General features: G+C 42.3%; 3 protein-coding genes across 3 annotated transcripts; 1 reads left to right on the forward strand and 2 right to left on the reverse strand.

Annotated features, from left to right (window-relative positions):
• Positions 1-1106: 1106 nt before the first annotated feature.
• Positions 1107-2882, reverse strand: LOC121053868. The gene is made up of 2 exons (XM_040522144.1): positions 2407-2882; positions 1107-2277 (listed from the first exon to the last, which is right to left on the reverse strand). The coding sequence occupies exon 2, from the start codon at positions 2241-2243 to the stop codon at positions 1410-1412; it is 834 nt and encodes a 277-aa protein (XP_040378078.1). The 5' UTR covers positions 2244-2277; positions 2407-2882; the 3' UTR covers positions 1107-1409.
• A 4553-nt stretch (positions 2883-7435) lies between these two features.
• On the reverse strand, positions 7436-12649 carry LOC102715556 (tRNA (guanine-N(7)-)-methyltransferase non-catalytic subunit wdr4). The gene is made up of 10 exons (XM_006650513.3): positions 12410-12649; positions 10293-10457; positions 9621-9801; positions 9437-9493; positions 9272-9342; positions 9029-9104; positions 8881-8940; positions 8673-8776; positions 8527-8587; positions 7436-8111 (listed from the first exon to the last, which is right to left on the reverse strand). Exons 1-10 carry the CDS (start codon positions 12541-12543, stop codon positions 7716-7718), a joined length of 1305 nt encoding a protein of 434 aa, XP_006650576.1. The 5' UTR covers positions 12544-12649; the 3' UTR covers positions 7436-7715.
• A 2890-nt stretch (positions 12650-15539) lies between these two features.
• Positions 15540-16379, forward strand: LOC107303805. Its single transcript, XM_015834578.2, has one exon. It carries the CDS (start codon positions 15708-15710, stop codon positions 16113-16115), a length of 408 nt encoding a protein of 135 aa, XP_015690064.2. The 5' UTR covers positions 15540-15707; the 3' UTR covers positions 16116-16379.
• Positions 16380-20445: the final 4066 nt, after the last annotated feature.

The following is a 20445-nucleotide window of genomic DNA, read 5'->3' on the forward strand; positions in this document are numbered from 1 at the left end:
ACAGCTGACGAACTGAAACCTAAAAAATCCTGAGGATTATCATCCTGAACCTGCAAGAAAAAAAAAGAAGTTTTCTCCTCTCTACCCGCAACTCTTCAATACCCATCACATCATCTTTGACAGCAAATACAGCATGCCACCAAAACGAAAGAACGAAAAACACAAAAACTGAAAAACTGGGCATCAAATTCAGTCAATGTCACAGAAAAGAAGAAAGCTTTGGCAATGAAACCGATGCCCTAGTAACAGAGACAAATCATTCAGGCCGGATGATCATCAGACGGCCAAACCAACCAGCCACACTGAAGCAGAAAAGGCATGAGATGAGATCGAGAGCACCCCCTGGCCCACGCTGCTTTGGCTTATCCACGGAGCGTGTTAGCTGCAACCGTTTGCCCAAAACCCGGGGCCCTGATGCTGACAAGGCACCCGTTCAGTGTGGCCACGCCCAGCTGATCGATCGATCGATTTTTGGATGCGTAGGCAAAGCTGGCCTGGCCTCAGGCCCGTTCAGTTCTTAAGAATTTTTTTCCAAACACATCGCATCAAATTTTTATAAATCTAAATAGAGCATTAGACATTGATGAAAAATAAAAACTAATTTCATGGTTACGGGAAAATCGTTAGACGAATCCTTTTTTAGTCAAATTAGTGCATGATTAATTATAAGTACATGGTAACTAACATATGCTAAAGACGGATTAATTAGGCTTAAAAGATTCGTCTCGCAGTTTCTTGACGAAATCTATAATTTGTTTTGTAATTAGATTACGTTTAATACTTCAAATATATGTCCGCATATCTGTCGTGATGTTTTTGAAAAAAAAAATTTACGGGCTAAACAATGGCTCACTCACCACAAGAAAAACATTCAATCATTGGATTCTTCTCCATCGGTGTGATGCTACAAGAAACCGTCAATGATTGAGCAACTCTGCAGCTCATGCCACAAGCGTAGAAGTAGAACACAAGCTGGGTTTCTTCAGGATTGGTCTGAACTGAACTCTGAAGTTCTCTTTCGGATTATTTTAGTTGTGGAGGTTTTAAAACTGTTTTACCTGAAAGTTGTTCTTTGGACATAGAATTAAGTTCAAAGTGATTTGCAGGTCTAGACTGTGATGTGCAATGGTTTCTGAATTTGTATTACAGATTCTGCTCAAACTGAAGTGCTGGACAAAAAACCATCTAGTATTTGAATGAATTGATCATCTGACCAAGAAAGCATCTATTTAAATTTCGAGGATCCGATCAAGAAAGCATCTACTTGACCATTTGATGATCATCAAGATCGAACAAACAACCAATACAATAATATAATAATAACAACAGAATTAAGACTCAACTTAGTTTAATACTCCGCACCCAAAGCTTTACCTAAGCATCATTAATCAAGCTATCTATCGAGTGCATCACAAGCTCAAGAAGCCTCGAGCTTCACGCGCCGGCGCCGGCAGCAAATTGATCGGCCGCGGCGAGCTCTCCCGGTCGCTGCTCGCGCCGCCGGCGAGGGGCTCGCCGCCGCCGCTGCCCTCCACGACGCGGTCGCCGAAGATGTGCACCGTCCTCGGGTTCGGCCCGCGGGAGATGACGCAGGTGTAGTCCTCCGATGACGGCTCCATCTGCATCTCCCCCGGTGACTCTTCCGGCGCCAACTCGCCTCCGCCGCCGCCGCGAAGTGGCAGCCACGAGCTCTTGTTCTTGACGCCGAACTCGACGCGGCGGTCGAGGGAGCACGACCTGAGCAGGGGCCGATGATGCGCCTGCGCATGCAACCTGACCGCCCGCGACGCCGGCGCGAGGACGCTCCTCTTCTGGCCGCCGCCGTCGTCGTCGGTGCAGTCCAGCGCGTCGGCGAGGCCGTGCGTGCCGGTGCCCCCGTCGCACCACGGCCGGCGCTTGCTGCTGCCGGCGTCCGGGCTGGGCGCGAAGGCCGCCGCCGCGTCGAGCACGGACGTCGGGCTCATCGTGTACGGCGTCTCGGGCTCCGAGCCACCGCCGCCGTTCTTGGCATGGCTGCCGGAGGGGAGCGACGCGCAGTGCAGCAGCCTCGGAGAACCGAACAACGCACACGCGGCGGCACCACCACTCTTGCCGCCGCCGCCGACGCCGTTGCCGCCGTCGCACGGACCCGCCGACGAGCTCGCGTGCTGGCCGGGGAGGTGGCTCGGCTGCGCGCCGCCACTGTTCATCGATCTGGACCTCCTCCTCAGGATCATCTCTTGCACCTTCGATCTCAGGAACATTTCAAGAACCGAACCAATTCAAACAATTCTCTCTCTGCAAAAAATGGCAGCATAAAGCAAACGTCAAATCACTGTGCCTTAAAATTCTTGCACCAAGAACTGATCAGGCTGCAGAAACAGAAGAGAATTCCACTGCTCAGCTCAGCTCAGCTCAGCTCAATACCTTCTTCTCCAAACTGTGACAGCAACAAGCAGCAGCTAGCAAAGAACAGGCAGATCTTGCAGCTCCGTGGACGATCGACGCAGGCAGGCCGCGAGTTTAAGCACGGAGCACGAGGCCAGCCAAACGGCCAAAGCCTCAGAAGTGTACTCAGACGCAACACCAAGCTCAGGAGGACAAGCAAAATGGGACCTTGCAGCTCTGCAAGCTACAAAGGAGTTGGCAAGATCCTCAAGCTATCTATCATCGATTCATCGCCTTCTTGTCGTAATTGTGTGCCTTGCTCGCCGCACTCACCCCACCAAAGGGAAGAACAGCTCAATCACTCACTCACCCACAGTCTCGAGTGACATGTAGAAGAAGAAGAGGAAGAAGAAGACGAGAGAGAGGTTGGTGATAGCAGCACAGCACAATGGGGGAGGTTGGGAGGGTGGCGATCTTAAAGAAGACCCTCTCTTCTCTTCCTCGCTGTGAATGTGATGTCAGCGTTGGTTTGTGTGTGCTTGCATCCAAAGGGCAGGTCCTTATCCTGAGTGATTTTTTTTTCTCCTTTCTCTTTTTTTTTTTGTTTTGACATATTTTCATTGGCATGGTCCTGGGTCCTGGCCATGCTTGCTGCTGCATTATTCTTGCGCTGGGTTTTACTGTGCCCATGCACACAATGGTAGATTCCATTGGTACAGCAGGTAGATTTGCTGTCGACCTACGGAAGATGCAAGGCTCAACGTCAATAAAATCACAAGAATCATTCGTCTCATGCTGCTGAGTGCTGATCAGATGAGACGATTCAGTGATCGGCTCATTTCACCCTCCTCCTGTGGTAAATATTTAGGGTAGTGAGAAATTAGTCAAATTACTGACAGAAAAGACCAGATCTTCTTTTTGTCATGTAAACTTCTTTTAAGGAGAGTGATTACTGATTAGTGCTGGTAGAAGTAGATTACTGCATGATGACAAGATCGCAATTGTGTCCTTGCTCTAACTGTTCCCACTTTTGTTGGCCTGTCTGTCCTCTACTGAAGCTGTACGCCATGCGCCTGCCTTGCCCTACCTCCTTTTGTTTGCTGCACTTAACTGCAATGCGCCCCCCAGCCCCCCACACTCACCACGTCTCCTGGCTAAATAACCATTGCTAAAACGACACAAATGGCAGCATTCTGAAGCTTATCCCCACCCTATTTGGGTGCTAATGGCACTGCAAAATCAGCCTATGAAAACTTGTGTAAAAAGATTATCAGTCACTTGTAAAAGCTTTCTCTCTCTTTTTTTTCAAGGCTAGACGGGTTGCTGGCTTCAAACACGGATACCGCTGGTCTGGTGACTTATCCGGTGAGTAAAAGAGGGTGATTGTTTTGTGATCCGATCAAGGTCATGCCATTGGTACATGTACATATACCAATCCGTTTGGTCTAGAATTTTGAGAGAATTTTAGTACTGAATTTTTCAAAATTCGTTATCTAACATTTCAACACAGAATTGGCTGCGGCTTGCGGCAAATGGCGCTCTGACTACCCGTTGGGATGTCACCTAGCCTTGCCAATTATTGGAGCTCAGACTTGAGACCTCGATCTATAACAAATAAAGATTTGATTTTAGTAGTTTGGTATATGTACAGATTTGGGGGGTTTGATTTAAGTACTATTTTTTCAGAGAGGGAGTGTATTGATTTAGTATAGTGACAACTGACAAGTGAGTGATTGGTGCAGAAAGGGATTGGCACACGATTTTAATCACAGGAGCTAGTACTACCATAGCACTCTGCTAGTGCTATTTTTATAGGAGTACTACCATTTCTTAGACAGGCTTGCTGATAGAGTGATAGGCGGGCTCCATGTCTCAACAAGATGTTAATTAAGCAATAATATGTTTTGTTCGTTCCAAAATACAAGTGCTTCTGGTATTCATATTATATACCATAATATAAACATGTATATATTGATTTACATCATTTTAATTATTTAACGATTTTTGGATTAATCAGATACTTATAAAGAAAATCTAATCAATTCAAAATTAAATATTGATCGATCTTTAGTATATGTTAGATAAGCTAGAAATATTTATATCTTGTAACGGAGGCAGCGGGAGCAGCAAATAACCCTTGCATGATATCATCGTATTATCGCAACATATATTTATTCATCCGTGCAAATTCTGTCTATCCATTAGCAAGATAGTGATTGCTAGTAGTTTGCTGCTACTACAATACGTGTTGCAATCTCATAACAGTGGTCAAGAAGCAGACATTTACTATAGAATTGCCCTTCAAAAGAAGTCATTTGCATTAGAACGATCGATGCGATCGTATGAGTTGTGACTACCCCTACAGACATGGTGAGATAAACAACTGTTTGTTTATCTGAATTACTGGTTACTGACCTAGGCCAATGACAGTAGTTTCTTACTATCTTTTTTTTTACTGATCAACTAGCCGCCGAGCATATAATCTTGTGGGCGACACGGTGGCCTCATCATGGCGCCATTGCACGTTGGAAGGGTGAGAGGAAGGCAGGTGTAAAGAACTTGCTGCTCTTTTGGTACTTGGTCCAAAGCATGAAAAAAAATTAATAACCAACAATGGCATCATCATCGCACTTGATTCTCTTTTTTCTCACAGGTAGAAATCTAAGAGATGGTTAACCCTGAAGTTCCACTCCCTCCAATTATTAGTATATGATTATTTTGCACTAATTACTCTCATATACTACCCCTCCAAACTATTAGCAAAACTAAGAAGTGGTCAAAATATTTTCTTTTAGTCACTTGAGTGGTAAATTTTAAAAATTTGAATTTGACTAGACTCTCTTTTCAAACACCTAATTGACTCTGGAACCATTCAAATGGTTGGAGTTATAGGAATAATTCAACTGATTGGAATCAGAAAGATATAAAATTTGAATCATGAAGATGTTTATATTTTGGAAAGGATGTAGTATTTTAAAACAAAGATAGTGTTTTTTTTTCGAGGGTACAACCGTACAAGGAGAATGCACACAAACACATGTAAACAAGGGGTTCTAGACGTCTTCATTTTTCCCGGAGGGTAACACAAATGCAGTCTCTTTCTTTGTTGACAATGGGCAAAGGGTGAAAGGGAGGGGCACCAAACCTGACCCTCCTGGTGATGCAACTCTAGAGCCAAGACTGTTGAGTTTTGCAATTTGCAAATACTCTTTGCACATGCAGCAACAGTGCCGGTGATTGGACAGGCCCTAATTTGTTTGAAAAAAGAAGAAAAAAAACCAGGCCAAGATGATGATGAAGGAAGCAACTGGGGTTAATCCTAATTAGTTTAAACTGGCCCCATGCTCCCAAAGCATGCCGTTTTCTGACATCCTGTGAGCGGCAAAATTCAGTCGCAGTGGCAGAAAGGCAGCCTTCACTTGGGTCAGGTGAAATGGACCCTTGCATATATGCATTTGCTTAATTGTCTCCCTTTCGCCTTCAGTAAGAAGCATCAGCTTAATGTGGATGAAGGAACAAAGCTAAGCACTGTTAGTCACAGTAAAATAAAAACTCAGCTTGCATCATGCAGGGAAGCTTCATGCAGAGCTTTCAGGTAAAGAGACCAAGGAAAGCTTCTCACTGCATGCCAAGGCTGCCGGCTCAGGCCATTGTTGCAGTGACGGCCATTAATTGCAAAGTCGCTGGACTGTCAAAACGTTCAAGACTGATCAGTTTTGGCTTCTTATTATCTTAATTGTTGTTGATTTACTGTTCAGCTGATAGATACTTGTTTTGGTATGTTCATGGACAAACTGAGGAGGCACACTGGACAAAAACAAGTAGTTTGATGAACACGGCACACAGTGCCGTCTTATCAGTATCCAACGCTCTGAATTTCTTTCAGTTCAGTAACTGGGCGTACCGTTGGGATATGGTAATCTCTCCTCCTCCGATGAGTTAAACCCTAATAGTGACAAAGGATTTCACTTGCCATCACCTCAGATTTCTTCCTGTCCTCGTTGTAAGCATTTGATTAAATTTTATTGGGAAGGTGATTGGGTCAAGCACTTGAAGCTGTTTTTGCCGCTGGAACTAGAAGACATACAAGATCCTCATGCCTTCATGGGAATCCCTATCAATGGAGCTGACTAAGTTTTGTTTGTGCCATCAGATTCTTGGTTAGAAAAAACAATTAGAAGGAAGAAAACAAGGACACTGACTTATTGTAGCTTCTCTACTGGCACCACGAGACTACTATGAGAGATCAGTGATAATATTGTTTACACCTTTGAAAATTGAATCAGTGAGTTCCCAGCTTTAATAGAAGTTGCATCTGAAAGAGAGAACAAAGACAGCAAGCAGACATCATGCTGTTGACCATGGGAATTAACTTTCTTGCAAAGAACTCTTATCCACCTGATCATCCGTGTTCATCTTTGCATCTCTACTCAATGGATAAGGTTTTTTGGTCAGAATAAATTCCTTGGCTTAGTTTAGCCATCCTCACCAAGATGGGAATAAATTCTAACTCCCTTTCATTACCCCTTCCTCATCAATGAACTAACAAACAATAATGCAGAGAGGGAAAAAAGAAAGCAAGAAGCACCAGTAGCTGTTTCTGTAACCTGAAAATTTCATGGAAATCCAGCTCAAAATTGCACCGTTTTGCTATGTGAAATTCCACTGCACTGCAGATCAAGATGCAGGCGACAAACCAGCGATCGCAGGGGCTGCAAATATTCCTCCTGCCAGAGCAAAAACATTGCACATGTGAGTGTAGCTAGCTGCTCGTTTCCAGCTCTCAAAAACCGTCAGACACGTCACATACTCACGCTCGAATCAGCACACGGAAGCTTTTGCAAACGCAAGGAAACAGAAAGCTTTGTCCTTACCGTCGTCATATCGGAGATCATGTCATGTACTGTACCAGGATTCAGAGAAAGAGACAACACTGCCGGAATCCCCATGCCTCTCTTTGGTGATTGATCTTTACGGCTCAGCCATCAGTTGCGATCACGACAAGAAAGTAATCAGTGTGCAGTTAAATCAGCAGCAATTTGATGCATTGCAAAAAAAAAAAAAAAAGAAAAACGATTCCTTTCCATAGTGTGCGATTATCATTGGAAAGCAGCAAGGTTAATATAGGCCCAGTTACATTTCAGGTCACAGATCACAGCTGCTCCAGGTAAGCAGACAACAAGACCTGGGGGCATCTCGACTGAAACAACAGGCATGGCCCTATGGATAATAGGAAATTGAATCTGCTAGATTTACTCTTACAATTGCCGATATGCTTCTTGTGTCCTAAGCTTCTAATGGTACAACGCAGAAACAAAGAGCCGGTTTTGTTGAAGCCGCAGGCTGAGCTACTTTTTAATCTTCTTATCGTTTCTGCCTCGTTTCCTCTGCTCTCTCCTTTCTTCCGAGTACTGCTTCTTCACTAGCATCTTGTGCATTGAGACTTTCAGCGCAGCTAGCACTGAAGCTAACACCTCCTCTTGCTTCGCAATGTCAAGACTTCCTTGCAGCGCCAGAAGAAGCTTCTCACCATGCGGCACTTCACTGTCTTCCAGGACTGAAGGAACATGATCGGCCGAGGCTAGCAGATCATTTTTGAAGTGTGGGATGACTTTTAAGCGGGTAAATAACTGAGAAGTAGCCTGGTTAGGCATATTTGATGCGCCCATGATGGTCCATAGAAGATCTGCTGAGAAGCTGGAAGACAGGCTGGTAGGAATATAGCACTTCTCCATTGCAATCACCTGGTAGCGCAAGAGATGAATTATTAGTTTTTCCAACGATATACAAAAAAAGGGTAAATAATTATTGAATAGCTGAGCCAACAAGAGATTTTGCTAGTCGCCAGTAACCAAGGCATAACTTTTTTTTTGGCGAAGCAAGATTTACTCCAAATAAAACTTAATTAGCCCTATCGCAGATGACAACTAGAAACCTAGAGCTAGTATAAATATTTTTCTTAAGCCAATGGGAGCAAGTGACAAGTGTCATAACCAATCTTTGTAAAGATCCAATCAATAAATAAAGGTACCAGCAGTAGTAAATAGTAATGGTGCGCTAAGTCTTGTTGTAAAACAGAATCCTGGTCAAGTGGTCACGCTCTTAATCCCGAACCAGCTGCCTTGAAGCTGATGAAGAGACATTTTCAAAGAGACATACCTTTAGAAAAGATAACTTCTTTGCGATGAGGTCACATGCTAAAAGCAGTACTCCATTTAAACTGTGTTCTCAAAAAGATCAAAGGAACCCAATGTTACCAAGCAAATCATATTACTAATTGGAGAAGTGTAAACACTCAAGATTACCTCTGAATGGCTACAGCAACCAATGAACCATCATTAGTCGCACATATATCTGCAACAGCTAGATTCCTGTCCTCAGTTTCATTTGGCTCTAAGATTTCTCCCACCTGTGAATTGTTTTAAGAGCTAGTTAGCTAAAAAATTCCTACTGGAACAAACAATTTGTTAGGATTTTTTTTCAGAAAGCTGAACAATATTTTCCAGATGTTACCTTGTCTCGGACTTGGCATGTATCAAGGAGGCACCCGTTTATGTAGTCCCATAGACGAACCTAAATAAACGAATGAAAAACATCAGGAGAAACTTTGAAAAAGCTTGTTGAAGAACAAGTCAGTATTCCAAAATGATTTTGTACCCACAGTAGAATCGCCACCTCCAGATAAAAGATAGCTTGGACCTTCTGAAAGGCATGTGAAAGCAATGCACGATACAAAGCTGCATTATTATCCAAAAGAAATATCAAATGCATTAGCATTATATTGCAACATTAAACTCTAAAATTCCATTGGGGTAGTATAATTGAAAAAAAAAATGCAAGTTCCTACAGCTACAGAAAGAATGAAAACACTATGCTTAAAAAAGGCACAGGATACTGAGCATACTCTGTATGTCCTAGGCAAAAGCTTTGGATCTCATTAGCCCCTCTTAAAGGCTTTTTTGGGAATAATGTAATCTACAAAACAAATTTTACCATGAAAGAAAAGAAATAGTTCAGAATATGATCTACACAAAGGCAGAAACTAAAGCAAAGTATAAAGGTTTCATACTCGGATTTTAAAGTCTCGGTCAGCTGTGGCAATGAATCGTCCATCTGGTGAGAATTTCTGCATTCCAATACATGATATAAGTGAGCATGGATCGAAAGTTTGAAGCATAGAATACTCCTTTGACATTTTCAATAGGACATACCAATAGACCACGGATGATATAAAATAGCAAAATTTATCGTACCATGCTAGTAATAATACTGCAGTAGTGGCCAAGAATTGACACAGGTTTATTATCAGTTGGCTCCTGCCCTCCACCAGTTTCCCCCATGGAAACTAACCAAACTACGCCAAATTTATCTGCAAAAGTTACATATAGGCCATCATTGCTAATAGCAACTGCACTGACCCTCTTTTCAGAAGTTCTGCAAAACACATGCAAGAGGAACTTCATTAATGCATTAATAACAACAAGACGAAATTAGTTTAACACAGTTAACAATAACTCCGAGCTGCTAACACCATCATATTTTTGCTTTCGCTTATGCTTATAAGCCAAAATTTGAATATTTGACCTTAAAATTGGAGTTAATTTTAGGGTTTCTTCATCAATTTATTTTTTAGCCTTTGTTTTTTGATCGAGCAATTTTACCATCCTTAAGGAGGTACCACTATTTTCTATATAAAATTTGGTACCTCTTGGTACCTTAGGTACTAGAAGATACTAAATTTTACATAGAAAAGAGTGGTACCTCATGGTACTTACTCAAAGATGGAAAAAAACTCTTTTTGATCACTAAAAACGCATATAAAATTTTTATTCACAAATTATTTTTTGTTGGCAAATATGCCACAACAGTAATTTGGTCTTCTATTGTGGTTTCACAGAGAAAACAAAACAAACAAGGGAACTTACATGGTCCGGATGCAGCACCATGAATCAGTTTTCCAAACCTTCACAAGCTTGTCATCACCAGCAGATGCAAATAAAACACCATTTGCACTAAATGAAATCGCTCTTATAGCATCTGAATGAGAACAGCCACCAGAATCGTCTGATAGTGGAACCGCACTGCCAGCCCTGGATCCACAAATATAAATTTGGAGTAATTTATATGAAAAATTCAATATTCACCTAGTGAAATGCAGGACAAAAAAAGGCAACTTCTATTGAAACATTCGCATTTGACAGTAAAAACTATCTGAGCTGAAAAATTATCGGTAGTAGGGTTCACGAAACCGCGGTTACCGAGGCCTCCGCCAGGGTGCAGTATCAGTATCTGGTGGTAGGGATAAATAAAATTTGGCCGAATTCAAAAAGGTTGAGAATTATAGTGAGAGTGATGCCCCTGTACCTTCCATCTTTGTAGCTGACCAAGTAGACCTATCTAACTTACGAAGGACCACAAAGGCTTCTAGTTTTTTCTGTGTTCATGTCGGTGACACTCACATTAGGAAAAAAAAGACTCGTCAAGGCCCTAAGCAAAGTAAGGGCAAAAAGCAAGAGGACCAACAAGTCACCACCTAGCATCCACAACGATGATGACACAGATAGGAGCCCTACATACCAAGAGTCCAACGACTCCAGCTCCAGAACTAAGACTGACATATAATAGTAATGATGGAGATGGACAAGAAGGTAGATGTGTACAGGGAGGACGAGGTGTCCATGGTGGTTCATGGAAATGAGGCCCTGGTATCCAGTTCTCACATGTAAGAATATTCAACATCAATATCTACTTCATGACATTAAAATGCTTTCCACTTACAAGATTTTCTTAAATGCAGGTGAGGTTGACTTCACTCATGCTACCCAGGACCAAGACCATGGTGTTCCTGGGTCACAGCGTGTTACAAGGCAAGGAACAGATTATTCCTGGGATCCTTTCACTCCAGAAGAGAGCTAACGCTCGATTAGTTTGAGTAGCATCGATGAAACTAGTTACCCAAGGTATACATATACCTGACATGTTTCTTTTGATTGTCCTCCTGTCACATGGGTGTATGAGTGGGGTTTGATGTTCATGCCGACAGAGAAGTACAACATAGCGTATCAGCAGGTGGGCACATAGACCCCTTACCTATGGATTGAGATCCTCTGCCACTATGTCACTGCCATTACAATCACTGACGTGTGGGTCCCATCATCGGTGGGACCCACATGTCAGTGACTATAATGGCACTGGCATAATGGTAAAGGATTCAGATCCCTTACCTATGTGATAGTCCCAACATATATCTATTAATGTCATGATACCATGGACAATATATGGTATTGTATAATTAATACTACTATATTTGAACTATTGCATCGCATTGTATTATGGATTGTACCATGGATACTCTATTCATCCTATGGACTATGGACACTATAACATTTGTTCTACTTATTGTGGTGTACTCATATACTTGAATTATCACTTATGTTCTATATTAATTGCCACTTATCAATTCTCATATATATATTTGTTGCAATGTCCCTAATTTAATAGAGGCCATGACAAAAAAAAAATTCAAAAACATGTCCTAACTGTAACAAATATAGCATATTACTTATTTCCTATTTTTCTTATAATTTTATACTATTTTTTGAATTTTTACACTCGGTTTTCACTATTGTCGGTTTTCTCCGAAAAAAAAGGGTGTGGTTTCTACACCAAACCATATAGTTTTTGCCGCGCAACAATGCTTATCGTAGTTTCTGAATTATTTTTTTAAAATTTCAAATTCGCCACGGTTTCTGCAGTAACCGCTCCTCCACCGCCGGTCGGTATGGAGGTCTCCGGCGGTTTCGGGTGCCCTTATCGGTAGTACTGAATTCCGCACGACTAAAAATTATCATAGGTTCCATCCTTCGTCCACATGTGCTAAAACTACAGTACAACATAACACAAGCATCTGAACTCAGGTAAAAAAAAACCCGTCACTCCTCAATCCCCATCAAAAATCAAATTAATTAAAATACAATCAAGCAGGAGCATTACGACACAGGAGATCCGAGCAAAAAAAAAAGCAGGCGAGAGGGTTCCTTACTTGAGATTGAACACCCGGAGCTCGGGCCCGACGGCGACGGCGACGGAGTAGCCGAGCGGGTGGGCGGCCACGAGAGCCGGCGCGAACTCCGCCCCGCCGCTCACCTCCGCCTCCTCGACCGTGGCGTCCTCCATCGCGGCGACCTCTTGCTTCGCTTTCGTTTGATTTGCGGTTGGATTCGAATCGAGCGCGAGAACGCGTGATGTGGGAGGCGGAGAGAAGAGGGTGCGTGCGTTCGTTCGTTCGCGAGGATTAGGGTTTATGAGCGGCTCGCACGTGGGGCCCACCGGCCCGTGTCACAGTTCAAGATTGGGCCTTTTTTTGGAGGAGGGAGCCCGGCCCATGTGATAATTTTGTCGAGCCTTTTAGAATTTTGTTTTTATTCTAGCGCACTTGGGCCTCCATGCATTTGAAGCCCATTCAAGATGGTCTTAAACTCAATAAAAATATTTATACCACCCAATAAACTGATTTCAATCTCTCAAAAGAATAAATAAATTTGTTTTCAAAACAATGCAAACGCTCTCGTGTCTGTCGTTTTTGAAGCATTGAAGATTTTGTAGCTGGATAGCAACAGAAAAAATAGCCATTTCAGTTCTTTTCGGAGGTGTTTGTTTCTAGATACTTATTTTTAGTCCCTAGTCATATCGGATATTTGGACACTTATTTATAATAATAGTAACGTAGACTATTAATAAAACTCATCAATAATCTTGGACTAATTCGCGAGACTAATCTAATGAGCCTAATTAATTCAAGATTAGCATATGTGATGCTATAGTAAACATTTGCTAATTTATGAAATTAGTTTTTTTATTAGTCTATGTTTAATACTTTAAATTAATGTCCAAATATCCAATGTGACATGGGGCTAAAAAGTTTAGTCTCATTTAAACAACCCCGAAATATGGTATAGTAGTAGCTGTCAAAATTTCTAGGGCCACCAGTGATTGAAACTTCTCTTGTGTTCTTTATGATATGCAAATTGCATCTCCTGCAGCTATCTATCAACAATCTATCCACCAATCAGCCAGCAATCACCAGATTTTGCACCATACCGCCGCCAGGATTCATTGCCGACAGGAGTCTGAAGCCTGAACCAAAATTTGCCGCGCAACCACACATTTCTACAGGGAAGACGATTGATTGATCGTTTTTCTTGCTCTGATCACACACGACAATGCAGCTGTCCCGACAACGTTGTCCTCTGAATCATCCCCCAACCAAACAAAAAAAATAATACATTAAAACTCTTTAATCCGGCACCGATTTACTGAATAATCTCATTCGCCGCGTAAGCGAAAGATCTTCAGAAATCTCTCTCCTGACGCATACATACATCATACATCATCCCATCAATAACATTTTCCCCAGTTATTTTATCATAATTAGAATTGTAATCTTGGAGAGAGATCATGTGCATGCGGATGGATGGATGGATGCAGTCTCTGTCCTGTCCGTGTGATTGCTCCATGCACCCATGGCATGCAAATGCAAGCTTCCTAGGACTGTGCAAGACGATAAGGGAGAGGACATGAGGGAGACAGACACGGAGGAGCAGGAGGCAGACATGGGCAAGGCATCCAGGGCCATGTCCAGTCTTCGCATTCGCTCTTCATCAGGTGCCTTCTGGACCGGAAAGAATGAACGTCCTGTCGCCCCGTCGACGCATACATACTGTCATACTGATACACACTGACATGCTGCGAATCCATCACAAACCGTCTCGCCCTCAGGCGTCCCTGCAGTGCCGCGAGCACCCTGGCTGCCATACACACACTGACACGAGCCCCCACTAAGCTCGCAGATTCATCTCTATCCATCTTTTCGCTTTTGCTTATGTTTAAAAAACAAAAATTAAAATTTTAACTTTACATTTAGAGTCAATTTAAGTTTTTTATAATAGTTTATTTTTTAACTTTATCTTTTAAATTACTCAGAAGCATATATAAAAATTTTATTCATAAATTATTTATCGTTTGTCTTTTTTTACTGCAATCACGTCAGCTTGGCCATTCTGATCGATCTCTCAACATGTTTCTGACAGCACATTCCCTGACGACGTGCAGCTGCTGGAATTGTCATCACCGGCTGTGCCGTCGACGTTTCCAGCGATCCAGCAACAGTGAGCTAGTTAGCTGCAGCTGCCTGGAGAACAATCGCCGGTTCGTTTGATCGGATAATGCTCGAGTCGCTTCATTCATTTAGCCACCATTAGTACCTAGTAACAGTGTGGCTGATGGTTCAGCTTCAGCAATTAGCATACGCCTGCAGACATGAGATGTTATGGCACTGTGCCATTATACCGTATTGACGTGTACCGTTGTATAGACTTTGTAAGCCGCTAGTACGTGGTAGGGTCCATGGATCATCGATGTGCCATGCCATGGAGAGGGAGTATTCTGTTCAGTTTTTCAGCTGAGCATTATCGTCAGAGATTGATTGATTTTTCTATAGATTTTATTGTCAATAGATGCATTTTTTTCTCTCTTCACAATTAACTATTAGTTACATACAACTTGATGGACTTTCTAGATTCAACTCCCACTTGATCTTCGACAGAACTAGCAAAGAAAATGCAGCTCAGTAAACTATTAATTAGTGCTTGCTCTTTCCCTGTAAATTAGGGCAGAGATTCAGTAAACTCTCCACGCAATATTTGACTTGGAAATCAAATTAAACCGAAATCTCTGACAGTGTCAGCCATGTGCCTAAAAAACATGTATGATGAGAGATTCAGAGTCAATCAATCAGTGTGAAAATCGTGAAACAGTAAATCTGTACATCTGAATACTCTGCACTCTCAACTATACAGAACTTCTCTTTCTTCCCCTGTAATGTTGCCTTGTCATCAGGGCAAAAAAAAAAAAAACACGATAAAAATCAGTACTAGTCTAGATTGAGCAGTAGATGGCCTGACCCAGCAGTAGCATGCATCTGATCATCTGATGGGTGCTAGCTCTTCATGTGCCAAAATGCAAAATCTCTTCTCTCTCTCTCTCTCTCTCTCTCCATAAAAACAATCTGTACATTTCATTGTCGGTCGTCGTGACAGCGAAAGGTGCCATATCAAAGCAATATAAATGAAACCAAACGCATTGCACGACCAAACACAAAAAATTAAGAAACGCAATCAGCTAAGTAACACAAGCAAAGAGCTGAAAGAGAGATACCTAGTATTATAATTCAGAGCTTAGAGGAGGCAAGAATTAACACTTGTCATCCAAAGAAAGGATAGTTTGCAAGTAGTTCTTGGGAGGAGGTGGTGGTCGTCGTCGTCGTTGCGAGGTCGGCAGGCATGGAGGAGGAGACGGTGGTGGCGGTGATGAGCTGCGAGTGCTGCGGGCTGGAGGAGGAGTGCACCGGCGAGTACATCGGCGGCGTGAGGGCGTACTTCGGGGGGAGGTGGCTGTGCGGGCTGTGCTCGGAGGCGGTGAAGTACGAGGCCGGGAAGAGCTCGCCGCGGGCGCCCGACGTGGAGGGGGCCGTGCGGGCGCACATGGCCTTCTGCCGCATGCTCAAGCGCGGCGGCCCCGCCGAGCGCGTCGCCGAGGGCATGTGCCAGATGCTGCGCACCGCGTCCGGGAAGCAGCGGCGGCGCGCCTCCTCCTCCTCCGGGTCCTCGTCGCCGTCGCCGTCGCCGTCGCCGCGAGCCGCGACGGAGCACCACCGCGCGCCGTCTACGCTCTCTCTCCAGTTCATCTGATCGCGCTGCACTACATACAGCGCGCGCGCACGGTGGCGGGCGCGCGGCGGCCGGCCGGCGGCGCGTTCGGTTTTCACTGTGAGGTGCGCGCACGCACGCATGCCGTCCCGATCGTCTTCTTCCTCTCGCTCGCGCGCGCGCGTCTCTACACTAGCAATAGTACGTAAGCTTCTATGTAAATTTTGAATTTTTTTTGATCAAGTGGTGTTTAATCACGGTGAAAGAGGTGTACATATATGTAATCAAGTTCAATGTTTCACAAATTTTTTTATGAGGTAAAAATATTATTTTTCACATGATCTCATGATAATCCAGTGCTCGTCCCTTCAGCTTGGCTTTGATTCTTTCATGATCGATCATCAGGTGATCTTGGCTTCTCCGACAGCCATTTTAATTTCATCTGTTCTGTGATAACCTATGTTTTATTTGTATCTGAATATTTGAGCTCCTCCGTCTTCTCCCTCTCCGGTCGTGGCCATGCTGCCATGCATGCATCGATCGATCTCCGGCCGGTGGCGAAGCTAGCTTGCTAGTTCAATTCTTGCCTCGCACGTGTAAATCGTAACTCGTCGATCGACCGTCGTCGTCTTCCTTGGCACTTCGATCCACTGCACTCTTCTTAGGGAAGAACGGTGTCACACCGATCCTTTTTCGCCGCCGCCACGGCGGCGATGGCGCCGGTGGACTCCGGCTGTCTCGGCGGTGTCCACGTCGTGCCGGCGCCGGCCGTTCTTGGACCTCTTGGTGCAAGCTCCAGACTTTATGAGAACCGTTGATGGACAGTGCACACAGAAAACGTTTTTTTGCACCTAGTGCAATAGTGTAGTGAACCGTAAAATGGAAGTTAATTTTATTATTCTAGGGGTAATTGTTTTGGTTTTATGAAAAAAATCAAATGACATATTTATAAAAAAATAATTTATAAATTATATATATATATCTATATCTATATATATATATATATATATATTATCAAGCCAGTGCTATAAAATAAACTTTGGTGAAAAAAATTTCAAAATCAACTCTAAATTTAACATTGAAAATTTAAATTTTAGCTTATAAGCATAAGCATAAGCGAAAAGATAGGGGTCTAGAAAAATTATCTCCAAATACTACATTTTTAGTATGAAATTTAGTTATATCAAGATATTAAGGTTTACACTGGAAAATATAAAATATGGTAACTGAAGATAACATGAATACTTTGCATAAGACCCCCTTCTAGTGTTGTATTTTTTTTACACATACTAGTCTGCTAACAGTGCCTTGGCTTTCAATAACCGTTAGATCACCTTTACACGGTCTGGATTGAGAAATGGATGGTGACGGAAGTGATTTACCGAATAAACCCTCGTTTTACTTGTTTATTTCGTTAAGTCAAAGCTCCCCAAGCGCCGATGGATTAGGCGGTGGTGGTGATCAGATACTAAGGCTCTGTTTCTTTAGGTCTGAGATTAGAGTAATTTTACAGTTTTTTGGTATCTCTTGGTACCTAGGTATTAAGAGGTACTAAATTTTACATTAAAATTTTAGTACCTCATGGTACCTTCTCAAGATTATAAAATTGCTCTTAAGATTATTATAAAATCCATTTTACGGTCTTTAAGTAGGTACTGAGAGGTAACAAAATTTTAGTGTAAAATTTGGTACCTCATAATACCTTACATTAAAATTTTGGTACCTCATGGTATCTTCTTAAGGACTAAAATTGCTCTTATTATAATTTAGATTATTTGAATTAAGCTGGAAGAAATAAACAACTTATTGAAGTAGTTTATTATGATCTGGAGCTCGGCTTATTATAATCTGATAAGCTCATTTAGGTAAGCTTTTTCTAGATTACTGGGTGAAAAATTACCCACCATGCCACCCCACTCCCTCTTTAGACTTGCAAACTCAATAATCTAGGCTCTAATAATCTACGAAAGAAATAACTAACAGTTTATTCTACTACAGATTATAATAATCTAGTTTATAATAATATGACTCAATAATCTGGCTCAACAGGAAACTTTTGTGCTTCTGCTATATGGGTAATTTTACAAATAGGCTCTCGTACTAATTTATATTTACACATTTACACCCTTTCGTCTTTCTCGCCGTCCCCTTTAATTCCACCGCCACGGCCACAGGTGAACCGGTGATCCGGCATGGCGGGACGATGGCGCCGTGCATGGAGGGCGCGTCAGCGCTTGGAGCAGAAAAAGGATGGCCGTGTCCATCGCCGTACAGGGACCGAGGAATTGAGTGATTTGGGTCTGGTATTTTTTCTCCATCACTCGCTCCATGGTTGGATTAATTCTTCCTAACCGTCGAATGGTGCAGAGTTTATGCAGTAGATTTATCGTCTGAATTTCGCCGCTCGGTTTTACACGAATCTTTATCTCCATTGCTTTGTCTCAGGAATCTTTCCAGGACACAGGCATTGCATATTTGCATTTGGTTTCTTGCTGGGATTTTGCAGACAAAATGTTCATTCTTACCAAAGATTTCCAGGAAAAAAGGACGCCCACTCACACACTGCGTTATTACTCTTCCAACAAAAATGCCCTTTTCAAAGGGTAGTTTTCACAGTCCTCACCATCACCACACGTGAAGAAAAAAGTGACAAGAGGTGGTGTCCAATTCCCTGTAGCTGCACCTGCACGGTGTTAACATGGTGACAAATGATCCGAGAGAATGCACAAGATCCAGTACTTCTCCTCCTCCATGAAATCTGAATATGTTTTCAGGAAGAAATTCAGAGAAATGCACAAGTTTATCCCCTGCACAGTCCTCGACTACCACAAGTCCACAATGACACCTCATCCATTTCTCATGTTTGAAAAATGAGAGCAGCTGCTTTCCTACACCTGGCTGGTTAGATGTGCTAGATAGAGAAAGATAGCCTGATTTTCTCAACAGAATACTCTCTGAAGTCCAAGAAGACATCTCTACAGATTACTCTTATGTGAGTATTTTGATCAGCTGACAATGACATTTCATTATTTCAATATGATGCCATGGAGTGTGTCTTCTACTGGTTTGGAGTGTACAGACACCATAGGCCCCTGTCCTTCATGGATTGCTGAATTCTGTCTCCTGGAAGAAGTGGGAGGTGCTTTCTTCTGCATATTACTGAAACAACACTGAAATAGTACAAATTAATGTCCATGATCCTTCCTTTTTGAGTAAAACTTGAGTGGCACCTTCTACACCATTCCACTGATAATCCAAAATTATTAGGTAGGACACAGTTGAAGTGAAATCAGAGCACTTGTCTGATCCATGCCACTCAAAGATGTATCTATGCTATAAGCCTGTCTGATCTTGAGACAAAAGCCTTGCAATGGCTGCATCTCACTTGGACACTTGGCAGCATCAAGTATCTAGTGTGACCAGGAGAAAGTGCATGCTGCTATCTTTAGATCATTGCTGCAAAGATGATCGTTTGATAGTCTCGGTTTGATGATTGTAACGTGAAACATCTTTTTTCAGGCCAAAGACTGTAATTTTTTTAAAAAAAAATCAATCCAGGATAATTGCTTCCTTCACTGCAAAGTACCCACTAATAACAACTCTTGATTAGCACTTCTCCTTCAAAAGAACTTGTTGATTAATGATGATCTCAGTCAAAAGAGGGCTAGCTAACAAGCTATAGCTGCCTGCATCACTGACATGGACACTTGAGTTTGACGTGTTTTGAAAAATTCAGAAGCTTCCGAGACGATCTGAGAAGAAACCCAGAGAATGTTATGTTCTGACACTTGCAAACAACCTACGGGTCGCTGCTTGAAAGAAAAAGAAAGAGATGTGAAACTTTGGGGATAAAAGAGTGTGCCGACATGTACTGGTCGGTTCCATCCTCCCATAAGAAATCAACAAAGGCTACGAAATAACGTGTGTGATTGTTTGAGTGTTTCATGAAAAAAGCCAAATGACATATTTACAAAAGAAAAAATAATTTATAAACAAAAATTTTATATACATAAATTTGATGAAAAACCATAAAATCAACTCCAAATTTAAGGTTAGAAAATTTAAATTTTTGCTTATAAGCATAAACATAAACGAAAAGATGGGGTGCAGACTCGTCTAGACATAATGATGCAACCGGAACGGATCTGTGGGTTTTTATATTCGCAGAATCACAATTATAGTTATATTTTTACATCCATTTTTATTCTAGTGGGTGACAAATAAACTTTCATACAAGCATTAATATGGGACAGCGGGTTGCCCATTTGCATTCCTACAACTTAAGTGTAAGTGTCTCGTCCCATGATTTCTCAAAATTTTGACTAAATCCATTAAGGGTTTCTCTGAAATACACAAATTTTAACATGATTTT

Source organism: Oryza brachyantha, chromosome 3 (genome assembly GCF_000231095.2).
Source record: "Oryza brachyantha chromosome 3, ObraRS2, whole genome shotgun sequence".
NCBI classification, from domain to species: domain Eukaryota; kingdom Viridiplantae; phylum Streptophyta; class Magnoliopsida; order Poales; family Poaceae; genus Oryza; species Oryza brachyantha.

Excerpts from the sequence above, each read along its gene's own strand:
- LOC121053868 (XM_040522144.1), bottom strand. The coding sequence starts at position 2,243 with ATGTTCCTGAGATCGAAGGTGCAAGAGATGATCCTGAGGAGGAGGTCC.
- LOC102715556 (XM_006650513.3), bottom strand. The coding sequence starts at position 12,543 with ATGGAGGACGCCACGGTCGAGGAGGCGGAGGTGAGCGGCGGGGCGGAG. Across the intron at positions 10,458-12,409 it reads CTCCGGGTGTTCAATCTCAA|GGCTGGCAGTGCGGTTCCAC; the intron begins GTAAGGAACCCT and ends TTGTGGATCCAG. Across the intron at positions 9,802-10,292 it reads TGGTGCTGCATCCGGACCAT|AACTTCTGAAAAGAGGGTCA; the intron begins GTAAGTTCCCTT and ends TGTGTTTTGCAG.
- LOC107303805 (XM_015834578.2), top strand. The coding sequence starts at position 15,708 with ATGGAGGAGGAGACGGTGGTGGCGGTGATGAGCTGCGAGTGCTGCGGG.